This window comes from Pogoniulus pusillus, chromosome Z (assembly GCF_015220805.1).
Source record: "Pogoniulus pusillus isolate bPogPus1 chromosome Z, bPogPus1.pri, whole genome shotgun sequence".
In the NCBI taxonomy this organism is placed as follows: domain Eukaryota; kingdom Metazoa; phylum Chordata; class Aves; order Piciformes; family Lybiidae; genus Pogoniulus; species Pogoniulus pusillus.
Window position 1 is genome coordinate 109,858,363 of NC_087309.1, and position 24,406 is coordinate 109,882,768.

Consider the following 24,406-nt stretch of genomic DNA (forward strand, 5'->3'; position numbering starts at 1 on the left):
CTATCCTATGAGATCCTGCTATCTTCTGCTTGGATAATCACATCACAAGCTATTTTTTCTTGCTTTCCATGACAGCAGCAGAATGCATGAAACAAAGGAGATCCCAACTCTCCAACAAGAAAAAGTTCCATTCCAGGCTATGAATTCCCAGACGCTTTCACTGATTTTTAAGTTGTCAGACTTTCCTTACTAGAATCTCCAGAGTTACTCTGCCATCTAGCACTAATGCTGACACTCAATTGGAAAGACCATAAAATGACAAGATCCTTACTTTGTTGGAAAGTGTCAAGATTTTTTTCAGGGGAAGGAGTTAAATGGTTTTATTAAATTCCTTCTCATTTTATATATACAGTGTTCAACTCCAAACACGTGAACTGGTCAAAGCCACAAAAGATGTCAGTTTAAAAATATCTCATCCATAGCTTAAGTTTTCCAATGATTAAACTTTCCTTTGATGAAACAGTGCAGAAAGTATTAGAGATACCCTGACTAAAGCTTACTTACTAAAGGACTGTGAAATGAAAGAGCCACGACAGCATAAACCAGTTCTTACAGAAGTATCTTGGCACTGCCTCTAAATTGCTGCTAACTGTTCAAGTATGACACATTAAGACACAATGAGTAGATTCTCAAGTCTGAATGGTGTTTGGTTTAACCATTTCAGAAACATCCAGAAGACAAACTAAGCTACCAACTCCTGGGGAGAAAATGAATGTACCCCTATTTTCATCTGAAAGGTGAAACAGCCAGGTGATGAAAAAGAGCACTGCACAGTATTTGTGAAGATAAAATATTTTACATAACAGGACTGCCTAACACACAACTGTAAACCAATAGCTCTTTTAAAGTTCTCATCCATTTAATCATGTTCCATTTAAGTGGTGCTTTGTCTTCTTTTCTCAAAATACAAGCTGTTTATAAGCATAAAACTGCCAAACATTACCTCAACACACCCACATCTACAGGATACATACATTTACACTCCATCAAACACTAACTCCAAGAAACAAAGTGCCTTTTAAGACCAAAAACATAATCTCACGGGAGAAAATACAAATGGCAGGGTTTACAGGAGGTGAACCATCAGTTAATCTGCTGATTTGATCACAAAAATTCCCATTTTTACTAACAAAGCTGACAAAACAACATCATTGAAGTGATGTCTCATTAAACACAGGAAGTGTAGGGTATCTCCTGTCTTCAGAAAATTTGCAGATGATGCTAAACTGAGTGGCATGGTTGATAAATCTAAAGGATGGAATGCCATCCAGAGGACAGGCTGGACAGGTGGGCTGAAAATAATCTCCTGAGGTTCAATAACACAAAGTGTAAGGCCTTGAACCTTGGTGGGGACAATCCTAGATATCGCCACAGGCTGAGGATTGAAAAAATTGAAACTGGCCCTGCAGGAAAGGATTTGGGCATTCTGGTGGATGAGAAGCTGAACAAGAGCCAACAGCGTGTGCTTGCAGCACAGAAGACAACCAATCATATTCTAGGACACATCAAAAGAAGCATGGCCAACAGATTCAGAGAAGTAATTCTGTCCCTCTGCTCTGGTGAGACCTCCTCTGCAGTGATGAAGCCAGCTCTGGAGCCCTCAACACAGGAAGGACATAGACCTGATGAAGTGGGTACAGTGGAGTGCCATAGAAGTGATCAGGAGGCTGACCACTCCTATGAGGACAGGCTCAGGAAGATGAGCTTGTTCAGTCCAGAGAAGAGAAGGCTCTGGAGAAACCTAAAGGCATACCGGAAGGGGCCCCTGAAGATATTCAAGGTCAGGCTTGACAAGGCTCTGGCTAAATTGATCTGGTGGAGATGTCCTTTCTCAATGCAGAAGAGTTGGAGTAAATGACATATGGAGGTCCTTTCCAACCCATACCATTTTATGATTTGGCAGTCTGACTCACAAAAACTTACATAATGCAACCCATAGAAGAGGGATGAATGAAGTTCTGCTAAAGAAGGATAACACAACTGTCCTCTAAAAGTAGATGTTAAATACAAATAGCAATACAGTGCTCAGTGGACAAAAGACCAACATCATTTTTACCATAAATGAAGATTGCATTGCTCAGGCACATGTGCCTGAAACTGATCCATACTAAGATAAAAGACAGGCAGCAAGGCATAGCTTCTATTTGTCAACATAAGACAAAGCATGGTGCATTAACTCCTTAGGTAGCAGTTGGTCAAAAAAACTTCACATACTAATAGTCCAAATTTGTAAAGAAGAAAAAAATGAATGTGAACCTAGATGACAGCTTTCCCCTTGCAAACGACAAAGAGTAACTATTTAAAGTCCATTACTTCACCTTCTTGCACCTATAGTGAAGATAAAAAGGACTGTGTCTATTGACAGGTGGAATAGGGAACTTTTCCAAAGGCAAAGACGACAAACCTGAGAGTATTGTTCTGCTGAGGCAGCATCTGCACAAACTATCTGATCAGTGTAAAAATATGGTCTTTCACAGGATCATAATAAGAAGGACCTAACAGATAAAAGACAGAATTCAGAAAGATAGCAGAAAGTTTTCATCAGGCTAAGAAATTCCAGAACTAGTAACACAGATGTACACCACTAAATTTATCATATCTTGCAGTTCAAACTGTCTCCATTTCCAGGATTTTTATTTCATCAAGCATTTTCCTGAACTTCAGGGAGACTGTGTAGGTACACAGAACAAAAAATTTCAGAGGCCAAGCAAATTCTACGATTTCTTAAGAAAGAGGCTATCATCTTTTGTCATTGGCCACAAAATAAAACCAGTAACTTGCCAGAGTGACCACATCCTGTTAATTTTTTTCCCAAACACGTGTTAGAATTGATAAACCAACCATAATCTATTGTCACAGTTGAACATTTCTGCTTATTCCAATTCTGAAGTAGAAGTACAGATACCTTTCTGCTATGACAAACAAATTCACTCAAAGATTCATTTTACATACATTGGGAATATAAGAAGGGCCATAACCCATTTAATACTTTGCAGGTCTGCAATGAATAAAATACAAATATTCAATCCCCAGATCTATGACCCCAAAACATAGCTTAAATGGGTATGAATACTCACTTATTGTTTAGCTTTGGTATTTAGAGCTAGCTACCCCAAGAAATTTGGTTCTGGAGAGTTAACAAGCCTTGTATAGAAGGCACAAAGTACTACATGTCCAGTGTAGTGCACGCTTGCAAAGAAGCTTGCAGCCAAATGGCATGATAGAGCCCTGTGAATTTAAAGGCTGAAGCACATTATGATCAGACTTACAATACATCTTTTTTGTGCAATACTTGCTCCACTACATGCACCACTTCAGAAACATTTCCTGTGTGCCCCATTTGAAAAGCTGCCATCCCTTTGTGACCCCAGCTAGTCCACTGGAACACAACTCCAGCTTTGTATTCATTCAGCTTTTGCCTGCCACATGCAGGAGTGTAGTGCTGGCTAGATTCACCCCACTTGAACTTCAGAGAGCTCTTCCCTCCACAAAAACCCTCCTCCTTCCTGTGACGTCTCCTGTCTATTGACCTGAGTGATAAGTAACTCATAGGAATGACCAAGTCATGTACAGCAAAGTAAGGCAGATAGAAAACAACATACAGATACTCTGCAGGGCAAAAAACCACTACCAGTCAATTCAGCTCCCTTTCTTGCATACCAGGACCTGCCAGGATGCTGGCAACAAGAGCTGCAAGACTGACACCACTAAACTCTATTCTCACTTCCAGCCAAGCTTAGCCTTAACTTTGTGCTAGCTGCTGTGCAGCCAATCAGCTCAGTGTTTGGCTGTTTGTTTTTTTAATTAATTATTAAGTCTTGCAAATTAAATTGATTAAGCAACTGTGGACATAGGTGCTGAAGCTAGAGGCAAATGAAACTTAGGTAAGTCTTTCTAAACTGTCAGAGTACACAAGAGCCCTCAACTCAGTCAAGAAAGAAGAAAGCATCAAATGCCATGGAGTCTTGAGCCCCTCTTCTGCTTCACAACTTGAAAATCTGCAATTGCTCTACAGAAATCAAAAACATTGCCTTTTGATGGTCCAGGAAAAGCAGAATGTCAGAATATTATCTTCCCATTGATAAGCCACAGAACAGTCTGACAATGAGAAAGATAACTGTGCCAAATTCACAATTTGCCTTGATCTCTTTGAAATAACTGCTGAAGTATTTAAAAAATAAGACAGAATCAGGCTTTTCTCCTCATAAAGGCAACAGAAAATAATTTCCTATATACTGTTTAAAGTTCATAGTTACAAACAGCAAAACCTGTTTCTTCTCCAAACAACACACCAAAATCCTCCTTCCCAAAAAGAGAGAGGGCAGAACTGGGAGCTGAAATTGTGAACATACCAAATTACATCTACATGATTTTCTCTCCAGTGAATTAGCAACTATTTAAAATGCACCATGTGTCTAAAGCATCTCTTCAAAAAGAGTACACTGAAAGAAGGTAGAACTCAGGAAAATACCCTAAAGAAGGAATATCTAACACTGTGTCAAAACACACACATGAGGAGTGTCTGCATCTCCAAATTCTGCATTCAGCCTTCCTTCCTGTTTCTGACTTAAGGAGGGAGGGGAAGGAATACATACAGACCGTATCTTATTATCTTTAATTATTAGTCATATATTATCAACCTTAAATCAAGTGCTCTACAATAGAACCTTTAAGAGAGGTTCATCTGGGTCTGCTTGACCCTTCAGCAATAGGTCAGTAAAACCCAAAACAACAAATCTGTAATTTAATATGGTGCTGGACACCATACCTCCTTCAAACATGGTGAAAGATATGCTCAGAATATCAGTCTATTACACAATTTCCCCTAAAAGGGTGGAGCAACAAATTATTTGCCATCTTCATGGGAGGTCATTAAAAAAAAACCTAATAAATAAAAGGATTGCTCAACCTACTCATCTGTCACAGCAGACACAGGGTCTGTGGTCTGTCAAATACTGTGACCCATGCTCCTCATCTGCTGGCAAACCTGTTTTTTTTTTCCCCATCTGAACAGCAACATACCCAAACCAGGACTATCTGAACTTGCTGTCATCACTAACACAATCAACATCTCGATGAAAATACCAGATTTCAGGAGATGTTGATGTGATGATATCATCAGAAGAAAATGAAAGCCTGTAACTCTGCAGTCAGTGATCAAGAACTGGAATAAGAATGAGTTTGCAGTCTCCTACCACCTTGGCATCTACAAGAAACAGAACACAAGGATCAAGAACAGCATAGAAAAATGGACAGTAGGACAAAACACAGCTTTCTTAGCAAATTCCAGTGGATTTGATGCTCTCTGAAAACAGTATAACAAAGCACTTACAAGCAGCCCTCTTGGGGAATCAAAATCTGTTTCAACACCTGCTCACATGATCTCTGTATTTCAAACTAATAGAGGCAAGTCCTTACAGATGGAAATAGACTAACAGACAGAAGACACACTGGCTAAGAAGATTTTTCAGTCAAAAAAAGAGAAAGGTCAAAGGACTGATACCACACGAATGACCAGATTGTTTTTTAAAAGGAGAGTGCCAAAAAAAGAGCCTTGAACAATGTTTACAAATTCTCACTTACAATGCAGGGTTTAGCATATCTAACACAGAAACGGCATTTGGCCTTGAGAGTTGGTAGAGAAATAAAGCAGGCTATATACAGCTTGGTGGAGGAAGCATATGCTAAAATATAAGTTTTAAAACTGTAAAAAATTATCATAATGAATATTATGATATTGCAGGGGATGGATGATCCCTGAGGTCCCTTCCAATCTAAACCATTCTATGATTCTAAAACAAAGTTCATGATATTTCCACAGCAATCTGCTACTTATAACTAGACTGCAGTGACTTGTTTGAGGAATCCTGCTCCTTACACACCGGTGTTAAACATTCTTTCAATGTTGCATCTCAGGTCTACTCTCAAGAAGAAAATGTCTAAGATAACACAGAAAAAGCCTGCTGCTATCACACTGGCTTCAAATATAGATGTTATCTAACTGCACTCCTGTCAGAACTACATGCCAAGGAGGTGGGGGGCAGGGGGGGAACAAGGAAAATGCAAAAAGCCCTGTGTGTCCATATGCGGACCAGTCATAAGTTTTAAACAGAAAACCGAGTCTGCATTAGAGATGATGAAACAGTTTTTGTATCATTGTTAGGTTTGTCCTACAGAGACATTTTTCTAAACTGCTCTGGCTGCTGTACAGCTTGGGTAACTGCTACCACAGTGCCCAGAATAGTCTCACAAGAGACTTCTGGGAGATTTTTGGTAGAGTAATAGTTCTGCAATTACAGGAGGCTGCAAACGCTTCTGAAGTACAATTATCAATTTCGAGGTGTCAGTACCTCAGCTGCAGTCCTTCGTTCAGTTTCATTTGAGTTGCTGTTACCCTGGCTGCCTCAAAATAACATCATGGTCACCTGATGAAGTGGTAGGAAGCAAAAGCTCTCCTGCAGTTATTTAAAATCCTGAACAAAAAATATCAAGGAAGCCATTTGACAAAGCTGTTGAAGAGGGAAAAAAGAAGAAGAGAGAGAGAGAATTCCACCCCAAGCTACAGTAATACCAAAAATGGGGGCACTGGTGAAACATTAAATAAAACAAAACCTGTTCACAGCTAAGCAGTTTGCTTCATCTTAAAAATACCAGAATAAGAACCACAGTCACACAAGGCAAAAAGGCTGGAGGAGTACTCTCATTAAAATTGTGAGCTGGCAGAGGGAGGAGCAGTTTCATCTCATTCTACATTCACTGAGTAAACATTCAATTTAGGCCAAACAGGTTCTCAGACTTGTGGAAAGCCTTATCTACTCAAAGCACAGACAAACCAGTTCAAGCACTTCCACAAGAATCTGAAGCAAGCCATCTGGGAGGTTAAACCAGTTCTTAAGAAGACAGAGCTCCTCCAGTATAATAGAAAAGACTGGCCATCTCAGGTATGCATAAACTGCAATTAAGGCAGCTGTACTCTCCCACCCAAATGAACGGTTTCCCAAGAATCATTATGGGACTTGAGAGAAACCCAGGTATTACCAGCATCTTGTTTATACAGCCAGTTTCACTGAGGACTACAAAAATCCATTACTTCTTTTGCAAGCTTTATGTATCTCAGAATAAACTGAAACCACCCCCAAACACTCATTTAAAAAGTTTGCAGACTAATTTTAACAATATTTAAGAAGGATTTACTAATACTTCTGCTGGCAAATAAGATGCTGCTAGTTTCTTGATTAGCTCAATAGCTGAAGGGGTATGAAGGTTAGAAACATATAGAGGGGTGTGCATGAACCATTCCTACAGAGAGGACAAGACCACACTGGATAGGTAGGGTTTCAGGATGAAAGGTTATAAATACTAACCACTGCACAAACACAACCACATGACAGAGTAATAATTCCTACAGATGAGCAGTCACCAGACTTTCTGTGATTTCTCTTAAGCTTTCCATTTTCACATCCACATTTCTGCAGCAGCTTTTTGTGTCAAGGCAATTGTTTTTCCTATGGTCTAGACTTTCTAAGAAAGAGAACACTATCTTCAAGGGTAACAAAATGCTTCTTCACTAACCAGCTGCCTCAATCACCAACTTCAAAATCTGTTTCATGCAAGAAAATTAGTGGAGATTTTCACTATCATTAAATAAGACTTTATATTGACACACTGGGCCTCATCATCTTCAGAAACAAGAACCCATGGCTCTTATCTTATTTTCTATCAAGACTGAGCCAGCTTCAAACACATTTGAACACGTGCAGGAGCAGGTAAAGCAATCCTTTTGAACACACATAAGCCACTAGCTTTTAACATACTTGTCTGTACAAAGAAACAGGGAAGTAACCACTGACTTCTGACTACATTTTTTGACTTTCCTCTCTACCTTATAAGCACCTTAACATCGGGAAGCTTTAAAACCAACTTTATTGAAATAGTAACACCTCAAATTCAATTTTGAACAGCATACTCAAATAACAGAACGTTGAAACTCTTTTAGTTTTGCAATCTCTTCAGACTTGACACAGACTTTGGCACAAATGCTATCCGTCAACAACATATTCTCAAATTAACAATTCTGCCCAACCTGTGACTAAATAATGGGGAAGATCAACACTTTCCATCAATTGTAACAGGTCAATACCGTACAACACAAGACTAAATCTCTCTCATCCTGCAGCAGCTTACATGTTTTGAGCACAGTAGTTTCACATGAAAGGGTCTGCTGTTTACTTGGAAATGTGGGGAGTTAGAATGCATTGGGACTGTGACCACTTGTTAGGTAAGCTTTCAAGAATACCCTTCTCTCGTAGGCACAATCACTTTACTGCCAGAGCACGCAAAAGAGTCTCCTAAAAGATGCAAAACGAAAACACGTGGACACTAGCAGCACATAGCAAGAGATCATCTTCCATCACCCCCCAATAAACCCTCTCCTTTCTCCTAGCATCAAGTCTTTCAATCAAATCTTTCTTTACCAGGATACACACACACTGAATCCTACCAATATGAGGACTTTCATTCCCAAAAACTGAAAAAGAAAGAATGGGAAGCCCATTTGTTGCCAATGGCAACAAAGATGCAAAGACTGACAGCAATCTGACGGAAACTAGTTTACATATTCCAGATCTTTAGGAAGCACTGTGTTAAACTCTTCCCAAAATCTCCACTTCATGTACTTTCCAGACCATCTGCTCACTTCTACCTATCACTGAATTTCCCTTGTTCATTCCCTTTTGACTTTCGTGGAGAGAGTTAATCCTCAGTAACTTACTCATCACTACCACAGCTTAGCTATCTCTGACCTTAACAGTGACTAAACATCATAAAAAGTGAAAAATCTATCTCTAGTCAGCAATCAACAGTACTCCAGAGTTTTACAGCAAGGGTGTTTTCTTGTCAATTTTGCTTATGGAGTGTAATATAATCTAAACAATGGCCCCAAAACCAAACCCAGTCACTCCAAACAGGCAACCGGCAGATTAGCAGTTACAGAAACAGAAGTTTCACGGCTCTTTTACAGCCACTGATCGAGGTACAGAGTAGCTGCAAACTCAGGATCAACATCACTACGTTTTGGCTTCTCTGTGAATAATAGCACAAACTGAAGATGTTTATAGACCAAGCTTTAAACATTATAAAAGGAAAAGGTAATTCGTAGGCCGATACTGCGTTATCTTCAACTTCACAGGCGAATTTTGTAGCTCAAAGCTCAAGCACTGTTTAAGAATACCAAGAAAGAGGCGAAAATAGAGTTTACGGCCAGAAGGCCAGCCGAATGGAGCCAGCAGGTTAGAAAAAGGCGGCACTGACACAGCAGAGGCACGACAGGAAGGGCGCTGGCCGCGAAGGAAGGATCAGAGCCACGGGCAACGGCGAGCCCGAACGCCGGGCGGGAGGCGCACATCGGCGGGCTCCATCCGGCCGCGGCAGCGCAGGCCCCGGCTACCGCACTGGCGGCGATGCCGCGGGGCGCCGTTTCCTTTGTTCTTCCGTCGTGGGGGCAGAACTACTGCGGCGGAAGACCAGCTCCGGGCTGCTCCAGACCGCCTGCCCCGCCGCGGCTACACGAGGCAGAGCAGGTCCAACCAGGGCCCCGCCGAGGTTGTCCAGGCTGAAGCCGGCCTGAACGCCAGGGCCCGGGAGGACGGAGGCTTGAGAGGCCTCCTCCCTTTACAGCCGAAGCAGGGCCGTGGCGGGCGCGCATGGAGCTGTGTCCCTGCCAAGCGGCCCAAGCCCGGGCAGGGGTTCTCGGCCCCAGCACTCACCCAGGTAAGGAGGCTCTCCCCGAGCTCCGCCCGTTCCAGGCTTTCCACGTTGAACATGGTGGGACGCAACCAAAAAGGCTAAAAGGCCGTGGCCGGGTCGGTACCGCCGACGCCCCCTCCCTCCCGCCCTGTCTTGGGCCGGGCCGGGCCGTGGCGTCGACGCGTCAGAGCGACCTGACAGACACCGCCCGCCTGCGCCGTGCGGCCGCCGCGCAGAGGCGGGGAGGACGAGGCGGGGAGGACAAGGCGCAGCGCGGCGCCGCGACGCGCCGGCAGGGGCGGGGCTGCGGCCGGCCCGGGAGCGTCCTGCGCCGCCGGAGCTGAGGTATTACCCAGTGCGGGGCTGCGCCCCTCCCCGTGGCACAGAGGGGCAAGGGGCGGGAGCTTGTATGCCAACCAGCCCCTACCTAGTGGGAACTTGTAGTCGAACCGGCCCCTACCAGGCGGGCGCCGACCTCCCTCTTCACGGCGCCCCTTGACAGTTGGCGAGGTGGGCAGGAGCGGGGCTGACTGTCTGGGGCCTGAGCCACTCTGCGGGTGGCTGTGGCGTCTCTTTCCGGCGCGGCCTGGCCCAAGTCTGCGCAGCGGTGTTGAACCACACTGCTCAGAGGTGGCAGCAAAAAGGGGGCAAGGACTGGGGTGAAGCGAGGCGCGGCCCGGTCCTCTGCAGGCCACGGAGGCCTCTGTACGCCGCCGGGCCCCCGAGGCGTGTCGGAGGGTCCGCATCTCTCTGCGGGGTCTGCATCCTTCCCCCAGCGGTGTGTGCCCTCAGCTGTCGCCGCGCAGGTCGGTGGCTGGTAAGAGCTGTCAGAGCTGGCAGAGACCTTTAACAGCTCCCTGAGCCCTGGCTGGCCCTGGCTGGCGGAGCGTGGGGAGGACGCTGCGCCCATGCTCTTATTGCTAGTAAGTAATACGGCCTGGTTTGTGGAAGGAGCAGCATCTGGGAAATTGTTCTCTCTTTCTGCAGTAGGAAATGAGATTAGCTTTCTCTCGGCGAAACTCTTCTGTAGTAAAAATTAATTAACGTGAAAATAGAAGCTACTTAGCGTTAGCTGCAGCTGATTACATTAGTTTTTAATCTCGAAGGGAAGGAGTGTGTTTCGTGACCAGAGTGGCTTTGTATACTTATTGCCTCAGAGTAGCTTGCCAGCATGCTGAAAGGAAACTGAGTTCAAGAAACTCATCCTCAGTAGTTAGTTGAGTTTTGGCCCCTCTGAACTTTGGGCTTAGAATGTTTGGTTTAACAATAAGCTGTGGAGTTCTCTGTTGGTTAACGACTGGCCTGCTATGTGACAAAATGGAGTGGAAAACACAGTATCCCTGTACCATCCGATGGTTGAAGACCTAGTAAAAATTACTTTGTTCTTATTTCCTCACAATGCTTCCATTAAAAAGGTTAGTAGTCTGAATGCTCTTTATGTCAACTTGTTTTCAATTGAAGTGTGTTATAAAAGTTATGAAAATTCTCAAGCTTTCCTGGTAAAGTTCCTTCTCACTGTTCTAATTGTATCATCTGCAGTTCTCGTTTCAAAGTTATTTGATTTCCCTTCTTTTAAGGTCGCCTTCACATTCAGGAATGAGTTAAAAAGCATTAGCTGCCTAAGATGCACAACTTTAACTTGTCCTTCCGAGTTCTAATGTGCATTTCAAGCTGAACGCTTGCCACTTTGAAAAAACAATGGTTTTACGGGTGTATTTAATTGTTTTAGGTTTTCTGCCACGTCTTCCTTTACAAACCTATTTCTCACTCTTTGCTGTTGTCATGGCACGTAGCTTACATACTGTATTTTTTTAATGTAAACATATGCAGTAATGCATTTTGTCTTGCTGTCTATTTTAGATGTGAGATAAGAATCCCTGGATACTTTTCGAAAAGATATTTAAAGCCTTTTCTTTCTCACCTGAAGTATTACTATTTTTCAGTCTATATTTTTGTTATTACTTTCTCATCCTGTATGAGCAGACAAGTTAAATATCCAAACTGAAAACATTGGGAAGCTCTTTCACATATTCTCCTCTGACTAGGAATTCAGTTTTGCCTTTTAGTGTGTTTTGAGAGGGTTTTTCGTGTTTTTTAGAACACTATACCTTTTCCAGTATATCTTGGCCTTATAAAGCAGTGGAAAGCTTTGTTTGTTACCATGTCACCAAGACAGGTACTCCAGAGAGTGACACTGTACAGACCACTGAATTAGTCTTCTTTGCTTCAGGCCCTCAAACTGTTTTCAGGCTCATGAGGAAAATTATTGGAAACGTTTTTTTCAGTAGAGTACTGTATTAACTTGGCATTGTTTCTCCTGGCAGAATTGCATCTGGGGTTTGTGTCTGCAGCATTTTTAGCTTGCAAGACATGATTTCATCAGCAGAAGTGGAGTATCTACTAAATTTTTTTCCCCTCCTCTCTTTAGGGAAAAATGTGCCTCAGAAACTGCTGACCTCAGACCGTGCAGATACTTGATTTACCAGGCAAGTGCCTCACCTAATCAGTTCTTAAGGTATATTGAACAAATGTATTTGCCTACTGAAATTGCCCTGTCCTCTTTGCCCTCTGGCAAAGCTCTTTAGGCTTTTTCCTTTCTCTTTTTCAAAAAATCATGCATGAACTTAAATGCCATCAGCTTAGTTTAGAAAGTAAAGATGATTGGTGGTGAAGAGATAACTGAGTATCATGCAGCCAGGATTAGGTATAGGTTCCCTCTACCTGCTATCTGATTTGTTACTTCAAAGTTGCTGCTAAGTGCAGCTGTTAACAGAGTGTACGAAATCATAATAAGGTATTACCAACTCAGTTTTAGCAACTTTCTCACACGAGGTATGTCTTGTCAATTTATATGTTGCTATATTTGCTGGGTTTTTGGTTTTGTTGTTGGTTTCTTTTTTTTTTACTTCCCTTATACCCTTTGAGTGGTCTCTTCCTGTTTCTAGAGTGTATGGAGGTACTGAATACTAGAGATTGTTCTGTGACCTGTGTTCAAAAAAGACTATGCTCTCAAAAACGAAAAGCTAGTAAGTCCTGTTCCTTAAAACTATTTTTTTCCCGAATGCACCATACATCATTTCCCTTATTTCTGTTTTATATTCTCACATATGTCCATGACACCATTTTTAAGTCTTACTTAAGTGCACTGCACTACTTGCTTAAAATGTATCAGCTCAGAATTTAACTGATTCAGAATTTAGCCAGTCAGCTCCTGCTGGAGTCTTCAGTGCTCTTATACATTTACTGTTTGTCATGCATGCCTAATGTCTGCAGATGTCAATGCTTTCTGAATGCAGTCTAGGTGTTCCTTTGAGCTGTTCATGAAGGAGAGTAAACATAACTGTAGGGTCCAGTTTGCTCAGTCAACTCCATTCTCAGCCACAGACAGTGGCCATGATCTGATGCTGCCATGCAGTAGGAAGTAATTGAGTAACTTCAATTACTTGAAGTTATAATAATTGAATAACATGATTAGGTCTCAATTGAATAACCTGAGAGAGGTCTTAATCATTGCCTCAAATATAAGGATTTGTCTTAATTTTGAAATTTATGTTTATTTGTCTCTTCAATAAAAACAGTATGCCTTAGATTTTTCAATATAAGCTAATACACATTCAGGGGATAGGTTATAGAATAAATATCTTCCATTTTAGAGTGCTAAAATTCTTACAAATGGATTTCTTTTGCCTAAAGAGGTCAGTCTTGTTAGAAGCCCGTTGATACAAATGAAACCTCCTTCATTGTCACTCTTTTTACAATGGAAGAAAATTTTGAGGAGTTAAAGCCTTTTTAGTCTTAAAAACAAAGGCAACTCATACTATTTTCCTAGATGGAAAACAATTAGCTTATCCTTGAAAACACGTGATCTCTACAAATTAAGCACCACTTTAAAGGAGGGGGATAATGCTTCTGCTAATAAAAGACATCAGGTAAAAGACTTACAGATTCTTTGTTGCATCCTGGCCTACCACCAGCTTTAATTTTATCACTTTTGCAAACTCAGACAGTGATTGCCATCAAGAAGAAATATTCAAAACAAAAAGGAAGTTTAAAAAAGAAAACCACCACAACACAACAATACCATCCCAGTTTTTCTCATCAAGATCTCTCCCAACCCATTTGTGAAAGGACACACTCTAATCCAATGTATCATTCAGATGTTGAGCCATGTTCTCCAAGTCAATAAATGTTGCATCTTGGTTACTGCTTGCATCTCAGAGCAGTATTCCATATATGCTATTATTTGCTTCTCAAAAGTGAAGAAGGCCTTTTCCTTCTTTTTTTTTTTTTTTCTTTCACTATGACTGCGTATTCCTTTTGTAGTGGATCCTAAAATCTCTGTGGTTTTGAGCATACTTTACTATATTGCACTTTCTGAATAAACTTGGACAAGTTCAAATCATTCTGAAAGCTATGGAGATATTCTGACTTTGGATAGATAGCAACAGGCATTTAATATGCTATAGCAAACACTAGATTGTTTTTCTTTATTAATCATCACATGGGATATTGTCCTAGCTGTGCTGTAAGTCAAATATGGAAAACTTCATAATAATTTTCCAATCTGAAACATCCACAGTAGCATATGGTCTCATACCCTCACATTTCAGTGTGATCTTTGTGAATTTCAAAGAATAGAAGTCATTGTAGTTGCAGGATTGGTCATTATGGTTCTCCCTTCCTTTGTATAAACCTGCTTGCGTAGTTCAGACTTAACCAAAGCTTGTAAATTCTTATTTGAAATGAAGGTAAATTAGTGTTGCTTTCTATCAGCAATGACTCTCATAAGATCATTTTGTGTTCAAATGGTTTGTCTGTGGTGGATTTTACAAACAAAAGTGTGAGTTTTGCAAACTGCAATTCCACTCTTTTTTACTTCCAAGTGCTTTGTAGACAATTCAGCCTGAGGTTGCTTATGTCCCATAGCTATCAGGAATCCTAATGCAAGCACATTTGGTTTACAGGATTTGTCAGACTTTTCATACTTTGTGACTAATACGTTTAACGTTAAGAACCTGGTTGTATGAATTCCAATTTTAATATGAGTATTGTTTAAATGTGACTTGAGTTTTCAGATCCTAAGTGGAACAGAGATTGGGGTTATACTTCCATAAGCTCTCCGTGTTAAAGAGGAAAAAATCCTAAATACAATCAAAAATCCATTCTCAAAATCTAATCTATTTTCAATTGTTGCCTGAATTTACTCTGTTAATCTGGTATTTTTTTTCAGAGAGATAGTGTAGACAGGAAATTACTTTATTGTATAAAATAATAGAAGCACACCACTGAATAAAATCAAACCACCTTTGTAATTATGAAAGAAAGCATAAGTAGCATAAATCTACAGAGGGAAGAAACAGCTTCTAAATTACTTGGTGTCTGAAAAGCTTGTGTTGTGGAACACTGATCTGAGAAAGATTATGTAACAAAAAGGTTGATGAAACAGTGTTGTTATTGTGTACCCAGACAAATGCAACACAAAAACATTGACTTCTAAACAAACTCCATCAAGCTGCTATTAAGTAACATCAATAGTTATTCTTTTAGGAGATATTAAATGTCTATGATAAAGCCTGTTTCTAGAAGTCTTCTCTAATGTACATTAAAGGCAGCCAGCACAGACAAGGATTATAAGACCAAAGTGTCTTCATTACATCATTTAAGAATTAAATTGTAGCAACTGGAAGGACCACGGCTAAATATCTGCAGTGAGAGGCAGGATTCCTTAGCTGTTGCTTTGGGATTGTCAGCATTCAGATCACTGCAGATGTGTTTATTGGCCATTCTGGCTGCACCTGAAGAAACAAGAACTGTGAACTTGCAGTTCTAGATGTTTTTTTTTTTTTAAATGCTCAGTGTGGACCTGAGAACCCAAAATTTCTCTTCCTTTCTGTCACAATATTTCAAATACTGCAGCTGAGCAGTGTTCTTGTAGCTGTTGGTTTTTTGCATGCTAGCCTAAAGATAAGAATAGGGGGAGATTTTTACTGTCTCTGCTGAGGCTAGACTGACTAATCTGAGAAAGTTTGATCTCTTGAAGTTTTCCAGGGTTTGACTGGGATAGGGTTAAGGTTTTGGGTTGTTGGTGGTTTTTTTCCCACTTCACAATGAGCTGGGAGGGACCACAGACAAGACTGATAGCTCAACCATCTAATGAAGTATTCAGTACCATACTGATGTCATGCCTGCTGTACAAGGGAAGGGCTGGCTGGGACAAATAGGCTCTTTGAGCAGGTGACTACAGCACTTCCAGTCAGGCAGGATCAGGCTCATGAGCTGGACTACTGCAGTCAGTACTGTGTTTTGTGTCGCTCACCTCATGTACTGTTTCATTAGTAGTATTGTTCTGCTCGATCTTTTTTATCTCTGTCCTCTTCTGTTAAAAGTCTCATCTCAATCCATGGGATTTTGCCTTTTATTCTCATTTTCCCTTCCTGTGCCATTGGAGATAGGGGCTTGAAGGCACATTTGTGTGTTGTGTGGGTAACTGCGCAGGGCTTGGCTGCTGGCTAGTCCTGAAACCATGACAGTGCTTTTTGGCACGCATTGTGGGGCACAAAGAGTGAGACAGCAAAAACTCCGATCACAGCATGTTAAGATAACTTTCTCATACACATTTTCTTTACTAGTTAAATACTACATATTTGCAATGTTGGTCTGTTTGCTTAATGGTTGTGTTATGGGAATCCTTAACATGCTCTAGGTACCTTATGTACTGTGGAGAATTTTATCATCTCAGAGAAGTTGATATGGATTATCATGTTGTTGTGCTGGGTACTGTCAAATTAGGATATGATCATACCACTAATTGCTAGATTGAGCTAGTATTCATAGAATTGTTTTAGGTTGTAAAAGACTCTAGTGGGATGTGTCCCTGCCCATGGCAGGGGAATGGAACTAGATGATCTTTGAGGTCCCTTCCAACATAAACCATTCTACGATTCTAAGACATTTAAGATCATTAAGACCAACCATAAACCTAACACTACCAAGTTCACCACTCAACTGTGTTCCACCTCATCTCTATGTCTTTTAAATACCTCCAGAGATCATGACTCAACCAGATTCCTAGGCAGGGTGTTCCCATGCTTGACAATCCAAATTTGTATCCAGTGTTGTTGTTTGCTAATAATCTCACCCAATCTATGGGTGAGACAGGAGAGGACACTTTTTTTTCAGCTTTTAACAGTGTTAACTTGGAGCATCCAAACCACCATACTCTTGGCGCTGTATCACCTAAATGTGTCCCAGAATTTTGTGTCATCAGCAAAATTGCTGAGAATACACTCTGTTCTGTTGTCCAGGTCACTGATAAAGATACTGAGCAAGACTAGAGACTGTACTGAACCCTGAGGAACACCATTAGCTACAGGCCTCCAGCTAGACTCTGCATTGTTGATGATTACCCTCTGTGTTCTTTAATTCAGACAGTTCTCCATTGTCCACTCATCTTACTCTCATTTCCTGAACTTACCTTTGAGATTGTTGTGGAAGACAGTGTCAAAAACTTTGCTGGAGTCAAGGTGGACAACATCCACTGCTTTATCCTCATCTACCCAGCTGTTCACACCATCATAGAAGGCAATGACATTGGTCTAACATGGTTACCCCTTCATGAATCCATGCTGACTACTCCTGATAGTGTCCTGCTTAGCGGCAACCTCCAGAATCAGTTATATAAGCAAGTGCATGGAGTTAGCTGCCTGCTGGACCTGAAACCACAAGAGAAGTTAAACTCTTCTCTTTGTAGTTCCTAGTCTATACCATTAATGTCAGTCCTCCTATGCAATAGTGTGATTCAGAAAAAGTGCTAGAGGTAATAAGGGGAATATAATTAGCACTTGTTGACTGTCCAGAAGCAGCAAGTAAGCTAAGACTTGAACAGCATGAGCCTTGATCATTGGTAGCCCATATTATGTAGGATTTTGTAATTTTAGTTGGGTTGGGAGTGAGACTGAGGCAGAGGTTCCACTTCCCACTCTATACATCTTGGCTGTATTGAGGTGTAAGTGAAGGCCAAGTGCTGAGGGCATGCCATTTTATGTAGCCAGAAAGGCTTCAGGAATTTCCTTTGAATGCTAAGCTTGCATGAAAATAGTTGTGGGGACAGTCATACTTGGGGGGAAGTAGATAAGAGTAACTGGTATTATGTGCTGGAAGGAAGAGAACATGAGAGTCTATGTATTTCTTACTCATTATGCTGCTAACTTAGCTTGCACCATAGCTTGCTATTTTAAGGGGAGTGCATGAGCAGAAATTAAGACAAGAATGTATTGTGATTGCTGTTAATGGTAGACAGATAAGGATTAAAAGTGACCATGCAGAGAGAGAGAGTGGACATCTTGAGGGCTTTCTAGGAAACTGAGTTGACTTGTGTGACACTGACAATTCACATATTGGTTTCAGAGTACACCAAGCATGCAGTGACACAGGGAGCTCTTCAGGTGTCAGTGTCAGAAATGCCTGCCGAAGTTGCAGTTAAAGAACCTATGTCTCTGCTATATCTCTGGAGAAAAAGTGTGTAATACTTAATGGGATGTAGTTACCATCACAGTAGTCTATTACAACAGAGTTAATGCAGGACAGTGAGGGAATCCTTGTCATTTACTTCTGGTGTTATACTCAGCGATGCAGTGCAGTAAAAATTAGTTGGCTTAAGACCATACTTAAGGAGAGAAAACATGGGAATTGAAGACACAAGCATGCTGCCTGAGACACAATTATGGAAGAGGAGTGTCCCAGAATTATCTGTTGTAGGAGAAGGTTCTTCAGGATTGAATATGTAAAGAAGTCTGTGGTTGGGAATGTTGAACTGAGGAGGCATCACAACACACCTAACAGTGAAGATCCTCAGCACCAAGGAACTGATGCTCAAAAAACTTCAACAACAGCTTGCCATCACAGCTTTTAACTGTAGCAGTAGAATTGTGTGACTAGCTACACAGAGAAATGCTGTAACTCCTTGTGTAGGCTCTTGTTCCTACGTAAGACCTTTCTACAAATATCTGCTCTTTTATTCATTAGCATATATGAAATCTGTGTCAATATTGACCTACTTTAAGCATAGCTGTTGGTGAGTCAGTGATGTTCCACCTTTGGATACAGTACTCTTTTCAAATATGAGTTGACATTTCGGTAGCTAGGCTATGACACAATTGCTTGTGGAAAGCTGTAATTAGTGAAAATTGTGACTACAGTTACAGAAATAATAATCTCAGTCCAGACTGGGACACTTAGGATAATTTAGTTTGTGGAACATCATATGTTCTTCATTATTTCATTTTGGTTTTCACAGTGGAAGCCTAGAAATGCAACAGCAAGTAAAGGAACCTGCCCTTCATTCTCCATGAGTTTACTTTGCTCTCATTGAATTAATTTTACCACTTTACCTTTTTTACTTATTAGAATATATCAGCTTTTCTTGCATTGCTGCTATGAAGGATGGCTCCTGCAGATACGAGGAGCTTGGAAAATGCTCCACAACCTACAGAAGAAAAGATCAGGGGACTGTGGGTACCTATCTCATGGAAAAGCTGAGCATTTTATATTAGCAGTAGGCTCACATTAAAATCTTGCCAGTGTAGTCATTGCAAGTATCCACTAAAATCCCAGTGACTTGTATTCCATTTCAGTTTCGAAGTTAATTCAGAGCCAAGCAGTGCCTGGTGTTTGCAAGCCAGCAAGGTTTGAATTAATAAATGGTGCATGAACTGTGAAGTAGAAACACTGATGAATGCTTGCAAGCTTAAGACACACACACTAGACTAGGAAGTAAGTTGTACCAGTCCTCTTTGGCCTCAGAAACTGATGCTGAGATTCTGTGTCAGCAGAGTACGAAAAATACTTCAAGTGTGTGTGGACACTGCTTCAGTATGACTCTCCTGGCCATTTGCCAGAATTTGTTTCACTCTCCTGGTTTCATAATATTTGCAGCTGTAGTTCTTTCCACTTCCTGATTCCAACAGGAGGGATTTAGCAGCATGTTGGAAACTTTTGCTTCTCTTGAGCTGTGTTACTGCTATATAGGTTAATGTTAACCTTGGCAAGTTGTTCTGATTGTTGCATATATGAAATTGCTATAAACTGAACGTGTCTAACTAGGGAAGCTTGATAATACTCTTTTTTTTTTGTTCAAATGTTTCCCATGTTTTCAGCAAGGTGATAATGCATAGAAAAGACAAACAAAATATCAAGTGCATTGGGTGGTTCCTGGGTATCTAAATGGGTGTTTAACACTCTAAAAACAGCTAGCCTCACTTAAGTGGTGAGAATTCACTTTGTAAAATGTTCTCTCAACCTAGCAGCAGAGATACATTGTGTAACAGCTAAAATTCTTGGTAATGCAGAATCATACTTCTTTTAAATGAACTGTCCTTGGAGTATGTCTAATTCAGCATTGTTCTATTCCTAGGCAAGTTATCTGGTAAAGGTTCCCAGGTAAAGTATCTAGCTGATGCATTTTTTTCTTTTCTTTTTTTCCCCCCAGAAAAATTCTTTAGATCACAATGCTGTCATTTCAGACTTGTTTGCTACTACAGAAGACAAACATTTTGCAGTCCTCTGCAGCAAGCTCAGTGTTTGCTGAAAGCATATATTTTCTCTCTTCTTTTACTATTTCCCCCACCCCAGCAATAACTGATCTGTTGCTCCAGGATTTTTATCACATGTATCAATAGAAGTGCATACATATTATTTGTAACTACATTTAAAATGTACATGTGAGCATGTATGTTTATATATATGTATGTGTACATATTTCTTTTTACATTTTAGAGCTGTGATGGCCAATCACCAAGCAGAAGTTCAGAGTTTGAAGCTAGATAATGATTCAGTTATAGAAGGAATAAGTGACCAGGTACTGGTGGCAGTTGTGCTCAGTTTCACTTTCATTGCTGCTCTGGTATATACCCTTTTAAGGTGAGAATATGTTGACAGGAATTAATCAGCTTACCTGCGTTTGTCAAGTTCTAGCTTTATCAACAACTTTTTGCATTGATATATATATATATATATACAACAACTGTGATTTTGTGTCATTAAGGAACTTACTGTTTGAACACTTACTGTTGAAATAATTACTTGTCAGAGTTTCATAATGTAATTCACAGTTGGTATGAAATGATGCATTTCTTGGAAGTGAAGTCTAACTCTTCCTTATCTTCACATGATCAAAATGAATAATGTTCATCATTCCTTTGACCTGAGGAATGGCTGAACTCACAGTCTGCATGGATGGTGTGTCACATTTGTTTACAAAGTACAGGTTTGTCAATGACTCCACATATATATCCTCCAATATATGTTCCTTCCAGAAGAGAAAAACTCAAAAAAATCCCAAACCTGAATAAATGGACTGACTTGTTTATAAATTAACCTGCTGGAACACCGTGGACTTAACATTTTGCTTTATGGAAAGCATATTAACCTTAGAATGCAATAACTTTAATGATCAAATAGTCAAATCTTATTTTTTTCATTTGAGTTTTTTTGCTTGTAACCTAACAAATATCTTAGCCTGTGTGTTTTGGGAAAATAAGTCTGAGCTTTGGTTTGGCTTGTTTTTTTTAATGGGTGTTGACAGACTTCTAACACAGAATAGTTTTAACAAGTATGAGAATTCCATTTTAGGGGCTCTTTGTCACTATGTAATTTACAGAGGATGATCTGTCCATGACTTATGTATTAGAGGGGTAGGAGGTATCTGAGAGCAAGCTGCAAAAGAATCAAGATGTGGAAAAGTTTTATTTGGACTGCAAGGCAGTGCTGCAGTTCAGGACCAAGATGTAACAAAAGAATCTGAGGGTGTACGTTTTATCTTCTTGTTTTCAGATACTTTCAAAAGTATTTCTTTTCCCTCAGGTCTCTTCTTTTCTACTCTTTATATTGGAATTTTTAGCATATGTGACTTGAATCTTAAGTGTTTAGTTTAAATTAAAAACAAAAGTAAGTTAGGAGCATGAAAAAGGAGTGGAGCAAGTGTCAGCAGTGGGCAAGAGCAGCAGGAGTTTGCTCATATTTGGAGTTTGGGGAGATGGTATCAATAATGTATGAACGGAAACAGGAGAAAAGGGCCAGTTGCTAATTACCTTTTCAGTGTAATGAGCTAAGTAAAATGTTTTTGTGGCTCACTTTACCTGCTCTGATGATTTATTTTCTGAAAGGAAAAAAAAAAATCAGGCCCAAAGCTACCATGTTTTGGAACTCTTGAACCCTGTTTACTTCTTTTTGTGTATGACTGACTACTGAAGTCTTACCAGCATTCTCTTAGCTTTTGCTATGCCTTCTGATACCTTCTGAATGTGTCTGTATTAAGCAGCATTTTTCCTCTGTCCCTGTATTGTCTTCAACAAAATCTGCACAGTATGGTAAAAAAATCTACATTATAGAAAAAGTATCATAATTTTTGTTAGCACTGTAGGGGAATTCAGGGAGGAGACATATATTTTCCTTTTCTTTTCTAGTTACCTTAGGCAACACAGTAATCTATGTGTTCCTTATACTGTGTTCATTACCCTAGTCTCATTGTGACCCACACTTCTATATCCAACATCTCTTAAGTTGAATAAGAACAAGTCCAGGGTAAGATCACATGAGAGGAAGCTTAGAGTAATAAATAAGTTTGCAAGGACTGATTAAAAAGAGAAAGCAGGCAGCAAAGAGTGTATATTGCAGTAGATTTTAGGGAGCAGAAGTAGAATATGAAACAAACTATTGACATACATGGCTGCTGTACTTGGGAGAACTCAGTAAGCATCACATCAGGGCACTAGCTGAAGGTTTCTGTGCTTTTGGTGGGGAAGCTTATTAGCAGTAATTGACATATATATCAAGCTGAAGATGTTTAGTTCAGGCATTGTAAGACACCTTAGCAAAATCAATATGACTTTAAGTTATAAATTCTGAAAAAATATAGCCAGCTTTTTCCCACCATCTTTTAAACTTGAGAGTAGGTTGTGTCATGGATTGGGTTGGACCTGCTGCTGCTATTCATGACATGCTGCAGTCATGCCAGCTTCAAAAAGTTAAAGTGCTGACTGGAGCAAAGTATTAGAGGGCTTGAAGTTCAGATTGCAACATGGGAGGCTTCCTGTTCTGGTTGCTGCTTCTAGGTTCTGTGTTTTTTGGGTGTGTTGGGCTTTTCTGCTGGGATAACAAGAGGACAAGGAGAGATGGAGGAGTAATTTTCTGGGTTGGGCTTTTGGCTCACTTGCTTCTGCTTCTGCTTTGCACCACGCTTTTTCTTTAAACAGGCTAAGGTAATTATACATTTTGTACTATGTTTATCTGATTTTGATCAGTAAACTCTATTCTTATCTCTCTACTTTTTTTTTGTCTCAACCTCGAATTTTTATGTATTTCCCTCACTTCTGTGTTGGGAAAATAAAAATAGGTTAACCTGCTGGTTTGAGCTGTTTTGTTCTGATTCAAACCATTGCAGTTGTCACATCCCAACATTCAGTTTATCCAGTTAAAGGGAGCTTGACCCTCCAGCATTTTGTGACAGAGATTCCCTACTTGTCATGTGACTTGTGTAACTCACTTTTATGAACCTTGCAGATTTAGGTATTTTTCTCTAATTTTTCTATCCCATCATATAGTTTGATTATAAGATCAAGATATTTTCAACAGAAGGGAGATTTTGATCCTTGGAAATTAACAATGGCCATAATGGCACAGTGATACATCAGTCCACTAATTACTGTTCCTCCCTTCGTGTGAGATTGCTTACTGAAGGAGTAGGGAGCCGTCATCCTGGGAATGGTAGTTTGGTGGGAACTATTTTGATACATGGTGCAATCTTTACATGTCATGGGGTTTGGGTTTTTTTAACACAAGTTTATGAGTTTTTAACAAGTTTGAAGTTTGGGAAAGAATTATTTCTTTTTTTTTTTCCCTTCAATCAACTTTCTTTTGTTTTGGGTTGGTTTTTTTTTTGTGTGTGGGGGGGTGGTGGTGGTGGTGTTGCTTTGTTTTTGGGGTGGGGAGGAGTTGTCTTTGGGTTTTGTGGTTTGCTGATTGTTTTTTTTTTTTTTCTCCAATCAGTTATTTTTCAGGTCATAGTGTTCCTTTTTTTTCTTATTGCTTTCATTTCCTTTCACAGAAATGAACATCAGAACATACACCCTGAAAATCAAGAGCTAGTGCGAGCTCTTCGTCAGCAGCTTCAAACTGAGCAGGTACTGTGCTATGTGTTGGCATCAATCAACTCTCTGGTTTGTGGTAGTGTAGATTTCTCCAAGTTTCTGAAAGAAACTGATCTTTAAAGTTAGGGAAGCTGATTTTACAGGGTCATCCTTGAATTTTGTCAAGTAATGGAATAAGTTTGCTCATTTGTGGGTTTTTTTATGGCCAAGCTAGGTAATTAAAATCGTTCGACAGGTTGTTTTTTCAAACAGGCTTATTACACAAGGTGGAGTATGCTAGATTGTTGTGTACTTCCTCTGATGTTCCTGGGAACTTACTGGTAAAGGAGAGGAAATCTGGAGAACAGCTTGCTGCCATAGGACAGGGATCAGATGTTTACACTGATAAACTGTATAGCAAAGCAATGGTACAGCAACAAGACACAGACTGAAAGGGCTGCCTTGCCTTTAGCAACAGGGCAAGGGGCAACATTTTTAAACTGAAAGAAGATGTAGTACATAGGAAAGGGTAGTGAGAC

At 40.4% G+C, this 24,406-nt stretch overlaps 2 protein-coding genes across 14 annotated transcripts in view; one reads left to right on the plus strand and one right to left on the minus strand.

Annotated features, from left to right (window-relative positions):
- HOOK3 (hook microtubule tethering protein 3) overlaps positions 1 to 9,988 on the minus strand; it is a 106,982-nt gene extending 96,994 nt beyond the window's left edge. For all 4 annotated transcript variants that reach the window (XM_064140640.1, XM_064140638.1, XM_064140637.1 and 1 more), the window contains exon 1: positions 9,765 to 9,988. In XM_064140640.1, the coding sequence (XP_063996710.1) occupies positions 9,765 to 9,821 (57 nt within the window). In that variant the 5' untranslated portion in view covers positions 9,822 to 9,988. The remainder of the gene's footprint in view (positions 1 to 9,764) is intronic.
- Positions 9,564 to 24,406, plus strand: part of RNF170 (ring finger protein 170) — a 31,775-nt gene continuing 16,932 nt past the window's right edge. For 2 of the 10 annotated variants that reach the window (XM_064140641.1, XM_064140648.1), the window contains exons 1-4: positions 10,002 to 10,089; positions 12,173 to 12,230; positions 20,518 to 20,661; positions 23,846 to 23,921. In XM_064140641.1, the coding sequence (XP_063996711.1) occupies positions 20,525 to 20,661; positions 23,846 to 23,921 (213 nt within the window). In that variant the 5' untranslated portion in view covers positions 10,002 to 10,089; positions 12,173 to 12,230; positions 20,518 to 20,524. Of the gene's footprint in view, positions 9,769 to 10,001; positions 10,090 to 10,132; positions 10,668 to 12,172; positions 12,260 to 20,155; positions 20,182 to 20,517; positions 20,662 to 23,845; positions 23,922 to 24,406 lie in introns of those variants that run through there. The other 8 variants (XM_064140646.1, XM_064140643.1, XM_064140651.1 and 5 more) reach the window with 8 other exon arrangements.